The 7,142-nt window shown below is 45.7% G+C and overlaps 1 protein-coding gene across 1 annotated transcript; it reads left to right on the forward strand.

The window, feature by feature from the left end:
- Positions 1-704: 704 nt before the first annotated feature.
- On the forward strand, positions 705-4,573 carry gpr37l1a (G protein-coupled receptor 37 like 1a; the record flags this gene model as incomplete). The annotated part of the gene is made up of 2 exons (XM_079807760.1): positions 705-1,085; positions 3,683-4,573. The coding sequence occupies exons 1-2, from the start codon at positions 855-857 to the stop codon at positions 4,571-4,573; spliced, it is 1,122 nt and encodes a 373-aa protein (XP_079663886.1). The 5' UTR covers positions 705-854.
- Between the last annotated feature and the right edge of the window lie 2,569 nt (positions 4,574-7,142).

Raw genomic sequence — 7,142 nt, forward strand, 5'->3', positions numbered from 1 at the left:
CAACATTAGTGCTCATCTCTGAATCACATTGATATACACCGATCAGGCATAACATTATGACCTAATATTGTGACCCGTCTCTGATGGACTCCTCTAGACCCCTGAAGGTGTGCTGTGGCACCAAGATGTTAGCAGCAGATCCTTTAAGTCCTGTAAGTTGCGAGGTGGGGCCTCCATGGATCGGACTTGTTTGTTCAGCTCATCCCACAGATGCTCGACTGGATTGAGATCTGGGGAATTTGGACTCAAACTCGTTGTTGTTCTCCTCAAAGCATTCCTGGAGCATTTGTGCTTTGTGGCGGCGCATTATCTGCTGAAAGAGCCACAGCCACCATTACCAGTGTGTGGCCCAGTGTAAGTGAACACATCATTTGCTGTCCACGAGGGGGCAGGTTTTCCTCTGGGGTCCTTCATTAATTCACTCCAGAAGTTGGTGAGGAACTAGAGGAGCAGAACTTGACGAGATGCCCAGACTGAAGCTCTCGCTCATCCACATCCCTTCATCCTCCAGACCTGCTCCTCACACTCTCATCATGCTGAGGCTTTTATACGCGCTTGTTTTAGCTGCCGCATCACTGCAGGCGGATACACGCGCGGTGGAGATGGAGATGAGCCTGGTGGAGCCTTCATCATCCTCGTGGCTGGAGTTATCCGCGCGCGCGAACCATCCCAGTGATGGAGAGCATCATCCCGCACCGCGAGTTCCGCGCGCGTCCAGATCCAAGCAGCGAGACCGACACCCGCGCCCTCATCCCGACGCGTTCTTCACCACACCGCGGACGTTCAACGGCTCGCTGCGCGTTCACAACCCGCTGTACCCGCTCACGGAGGAGTCGTACAGCGCCTACGCGGTCATGCTGCTGGCGCTCATCGTGTTCTCCGTGGGCATTGTGGGTAATCTGGCGCTGATGTGTATCGTGTGGCACAATTATTACCTGAAGAGCACGTGGAACTGCGCGCTGGCCAGCCTGGCGTTCTGGGACTTCATGGTCCTATTCTTCTGCCTGCCTGTGGTGATCCTCAACGAGCTGACCAAGAGAAGACTGATGGGGGATCTGTCCTGCAGGATAGTGCCATATGTGGAGGTGTGTGAGCCAATAATCAATCAATCAATCAATTAATAATCAGTCTGTTTATCAATCTAATGCAGATAACTGGTCCTACTCGACCCGCTCCGAGCGGGAGTCGATACGGCGCGTCGGAGAAGTGTGAGTTCGAATCCCGCTCGGAGAGGGTCGAGTCGGACCGGTCACACTTAAACTTAGTCTCATCTATCTAAAAAGTTGTATATCTATCTCTTGAAGTACTAAACGTTCTATCGGAGACCAAATTACAATGGTCCAGAAAACACGGTACCATATAAGTGAACAGACGCATTAATTTCCCGTCGTCAGTCACAGTGGGTGTGTGGTGGTAGTTTCTTGAGTTTATTTTCCAGCCTCCTCTTGGAAGCACCAGCTCTCCCGATTGTCATGTAAATCAGATCCCCGGGTAATTAGCGGCACTAATTGGGACCATTAGCGTGTTGAATAAGTGTTTTCATGGTGTTTTAAGTGTCTGTTGACCCACTTCTGCCGCCCTAAGACATTTTATATGACAGGGAATTAACATATTAGATGAGATGCAAATCGACGCAACATTCTGTCTAATATATTCAGTCACTTGGGAAAATCAACCCTTATTTTTATCACCCTTACTGACATCATGACAAGTCATCGGGTAAGATGGTAAAAGCATGGGGCTTAAATATATACACACCATAGTACTGAATGATTGCATGTGCATCTACCATAGTACTAATATAGCACATGTCCAAAAACATTGTATGACCATGGTACATGTCCAAAAAACATGCTTTTACCATGATATGTGTCCAAAATGCATGCTTTTACCATGGTACATATCCAAACTACATGGTATGACTATGGTACATGTCCAAAATTCATGCTTTTACCATGATATGTCCAAAATTCATGCTTTTACCATGATATGTCCAAAATTCATGCTTTTACCATATGTGTGTCCAAAAAACATGGTATGACTATGATCCATGTCCAAAATACATGCTTTTACCATGATATGTATCCAAAATTCATGCTTTTACTATGATATGTGTCCAAAATTCATGCTTTTACCATGATATGTGTCCAAAATTCATGCTTTTACCATGGTACATATCCAAAATACATGGTATGACTATGGTACATGTCCAAAATTCATGCTTTTACCATGATATGTGTCCACAAAACATGGTAAGACTATGTTACATGTCTAAAATACATGCTTTTACCATGATCTGTGTCCAAAATACATGCTTTTACCATGTTACATGTCTAAAATGCATGCTACCATGATGTGTCCAAAATACATGCTTTTATCATGACATGTGTCCAAAATACATGCTTTTACCATGATATGTGTCCAAAATACATGCTTTTACCATGATATGTGTCCAAAATACATGCTTTTACCATGATATGTGACCAAAATACATGCTTTTATCATGACATGTGTCCAAAATACATGCTTTTACCATGATATGTGTCCAAAATACATGCTTTTACCATGATATGTGACCAAAATACATGGTATGACTATGGTACTTGTTCAAAATACATGCTTTTACCATGGTATATATCCAAAATACATGGTATGACTATGGTACTTGTTCAAAATACATGCTTTTACCATGGTATATATCCAAAATACATGGTATGACTATGGTACATGTCCAAAATACATGCTTTTACCATGTTACATGTCTAAAATACACGCTTTTACCATGTTACATGTCTAAAAGACATGCTTTTACCATGATATGTGTCCAAAATACATGCTTTTATCATGTTACATGTCCAAAATACATGCTTTTACCATGTTACATGTCTAAAATACATGCTTTTACCATGTTACATGTCTAAAATACATGCTTTTACCATGGTACATGTCCAAATGCTTTTACTATGTTACATGTCTAAAATACATGCTTTTACCATGGTACATGTCCAAAATACATGCTTTTACTATGTTACATGTCTAAAATACATGCTTTTACCATGTTACATGTCCAAAAACATGCCATGGTTAACTGCATGAATACTATGGTAGGTGTGTGTCAGTGGAGGTCATGTGATCGTGCTGGCGTGTGTTTGCTGACATGTGTTTGTTGACGTGTGTTTGTTGACGTGTGTTTGCTGACGTGTGTTCCAGGTGACGTGTATTTGTTGACGTGTTTGTTGACGTGTTTGTTGACGTGTGTTTCAGGTGACGTGTGTTTGCTGACGTGTGTTTGCTGACGTGTGTTTGTTGACGTGTGTTTGTTGACGTGTGTTTGCTGACGTGTGTTTGTTGACGTGTGTTTGTTGACGTGTGTTTCAGGTGACGTGTGTTTGCTGACGTGTGTTTGTTGACGTGTGTTTGTTGACGTGTGTTTCAGGTGACGTGTGTTTGTTGACGTGTGTTTGCTGACGTGTGTTTGTTGACGTGTGTTTGTTGACGTGTGTTTCAGGTGACGTGTGTTTCAGGTGACGTGTGTTTGCTGACGTGTGTTTGTTGACGTGTGTTTGCTAACGTGTGTTTGTTGACGTGTTTGTTGACGTGTGTTCCAGGTGACGTGTGTTTGTTGACGTGTGTTCCAGGTGACGTGTGTTTGTTGACGTGTTTTTATTGACGTGTGTTCCAGGTGACGTCTCTGGGCGTGACCACCTTCACTCTGTGTGCGCTCAGCATCGACCGCTTCCACGCGGTGACCAGCGTGCCGGCGCGCCCGCAGCGGGTGGAGTCCTGCCAGTCCATCCTGGCCAAGCTGTCGGTGATCTGGGTGGGGTCTCTGGTGCTGGCGGGGCCGGAGCTGCTGATGTGGCAGCTGGAGCAGGAGGGGTCCTCGCGGACGGGTCTGCCGGTGGACCGGTGTGTCCAGCAGGCGTCCGCCGCGCTGCCCGAGGCGCTGTACGGGCTGGTGCTGACCTACCATCAGGCCCGGATGTGGTGGAGCTTCGGCTGCTTCTTCTGCCTGCCGCTGTTGTTCACGGCCGCGTGTCAGCTGCTCACACGGCACGTCTCCGACGAGAAGCGCCCGTCCTCCGCCTCCTCCGCCCCGTCCTCCGCCTCGTGCTCCGCCCCGTCCCCGAAGCAGCAGCGCCGCGAGCGTCAGCTGACCCGCACGGTGGTGGCGCTGGCGTCCATCTACGCCGTGTGCAGTTTGCCGGAGAACGCCTGGAACATTGTGCTGGCGTCGGCGGGCGTGGAGGTGGGCGTGGCCACGCGAGCGCTGCTGGCTCTGATTGGCCAGTTCCTGATGTTCGTGCGGGCGGGGGCGACGCCCGTCCTGCTGCTCTGCATCTGTCGCTCTCTGGGCCAGGCGTTCATGGACTGCTGCTGCTGCTGCTGCGACGAGTGTGTGCCCGACCCCTCCGCCTCCTCCACCTCCTCCTCCACCAACGCCACCGCCCTCTCCTCGGCCCTGTCCTCGCCCGTCCCCGTGCAGGAGGACAAGCTGAAGATCGTGCCCGCGCTGTTCTCTGATAAGGCCAAGGACAGTCCGGCCGAGCTGATCATCGGAACGCCGTGCTGATCTGGAACCTCGTAAAAACTGTGAATGAACTATCGTCCATCACTAACACTCTTAAAGGAAAAATGAAACTGTAAATTGTGTCATTAATGACTGAGCCTCATGTGGTTGGACACCCGTCAGACCTCCGTTCATCTTCAGACACAAATGAAGATATTTTAGTGTAAATCTGATGCTCTGAAAGGCCTCCATTGGCTCAACTTTACACTCTCAAGACCCTTAAAAGACACTAAAGACTAAAGTTACAAAGTCCATCTCACTACAGCGGCTCTACAATAACTTTATGAAGACGAGAATAGTTTCTGTGCGCAAAAAAACCCTAAATAACGACTTATATAGTGATGACGATTTCAAAACATGGCCTCATGAAGCTTTGAAGCGTTATGAATCAGTGAGTCGATTCAGCGGTTTGAATCGCCAAAGTCAACTGATTTCAGCAGTTTGACACGCGATCCGAATCATGATTCGACTCACTGATTCATAACGCTTCGAAGCTTCATGATGCCGTGTTTTGAAATCGTCATCACTATATAAGTCGTTATTTAGGGTTTTTTTGCGCACAGAAACTATTCTCGTCTTCATAAAGTTATTGTAGAGCCGCTGTAGTGAGATGGACTTTGTAACTTTAGTCTTTAGTGTCTTTTAAGGGTCTTGAGAGTGTAAAGTTGAGCCAATGGAGGCCTTTCAGAGCATCAGATTTACACTAAAATATCTTCATTTGTGTTCCGAAGATGAACGGAGGTCTGACGGGTGTCCAACCACATGAGGCTCAGTCATTAATCACACAATTTTCATTTTTGGGTGAACTAACCCTTTAAAGGGACAGTTCACACGAAACCCTCATTCTGTCATCATCTACTCCAGACATGTGTGACTCTCTGCACAGTCGATGCACATTAAAGAAATGCGTAAAGGGATAGTTCACCTAAAAATGACCCCATGATTTACTCTCCCTCAGCTCGTCTGAGGTGTGTGTGTGAGACACTCTTCTCTCAGACGAACACAATCAGGCTCTTACACACTTTATGGAGAAGCCCAAAAGCTCATCCCTCCATCATCACCACTCCTAGGATGAGCTGAGGGAGAGTAAATCATCGGGTCATTATAACTCAACGCTGGATGAGGAGTTACTCACAGGAAGTACAGAAACCATTTCCTGTTTCTTCTTTGTCTACGTCCAATCAGAATCCGATGATGTAATTCAGTCCACATTCACTTCTCCATAAACATCCTAACCGTCTCACTGTCTTTAGTAACTAATATTGTGTTGATGCACAGATGTTGTGCTGCTGGATGGACATTTACAGCAAACTTGAAACGTTGTATTTTTTATGCACTTAATGTGTGTGTGTGTGTGTGTGTGTGTGTGTGTGTGTGTGTGTGTGTGTGTGATTTGTGTTAGTGTCTGAGGATGAGATGTGTGTGTTTGTTGATGAAGTGATTCTGCTGGAACTGATCAATCTGAGTCTCTATGAACTACAGGTGCTGGTCATATAATTATATCATCAAAAAGATGATTTATTTCACTAATTCCATTCAAAAAGTGAAACTTGTATATTATATTCATTCATTCATTACACACAGACTGATATATTTCAAAAGTTTATTTCTTTTAATTGTGATGATTATAACTGACAACTAAGGAAAATCCCAAATTCATTATCTCAGAAAATGAGAATATTGTGAAAATGTTGAATATTGAAGACACCTGGTGCCACACTCTAATCAGCTGATGAACTCAAAACACCTTTAAATGGTCTCTCAGTCTAGTTCTGTAGGCCACACACTCATGGGGAAGAAGCTGACCTGACAGCTGTCCAAAAGACGACCTTTGACCCCTTCCACAAGGAGGGCAAGACACAAAAGGTCATTGCAGAAGAGGCTGGCTGTTCTCAGAGCTCTGTGTCCAAGCACATTAATAGAGAGGCGAAGGGAAGGAAAAGATGTGCTAGAAAAAAGTGTAGAAGCAATAGGGATAACCGCACCCTGGAGAGGATTGAGAAACAAAACCCATTCAAAAATGTGGGGGAGATTCACAAATAGTGGACTGCAGCTGGAGTCAGTGCTTCAAGAACCTCTACACACAGACGTATGACAGACATGGGTTTCAGCTGTCGCACTCTTGACCAACAGACAGCGTCAGAAGCGTCTCGTCTGGGCTAAAGACAGACAGGACTGGACTGAGTGGCCAGAGTTATGTTCTCTGATGAAGTCAATCAGGGTCCAGAGTCTGGAGGAAGAGAGGAGAGACACACAATCCACACTGCTGGAGCTCCAGTGTAAAGTTTCCACAGTCAGGGATGGTTTGGGGTGCCATGTCATGCGCTGGTGTTGGTCCACTGTGTTTTCTGAGGTCAGAGGTCAACGCAGCCGTATAGCAGGAAGTTTTAGAGCACTTCATGCTTCCTGCTGCTGACCAACTTTATGGAGATGTAGATTTCATTTTCCAAAAGGACTGGGACCTGCACAGTGCCAAAGATTTCTAAAAATCCTTTCTTTGTATTGGTCTTAAGTAATATTCTAATTTTCTGAGATACTGAATTTGGAATTTTCTTTGTTGTCAGTTATAATC

The sequence above is a fragment of the Gobio gobio genome (assembly GCF_949357685.1).
Source record: "Gobio gobio genome assembly, chromosome: 24".
Lineage (NCBI taxonomy): Eukaryota > Metazoa > Chordata > Actinopteri > Cypriniformes > Gobionidae > Gobio > Gobio gobio.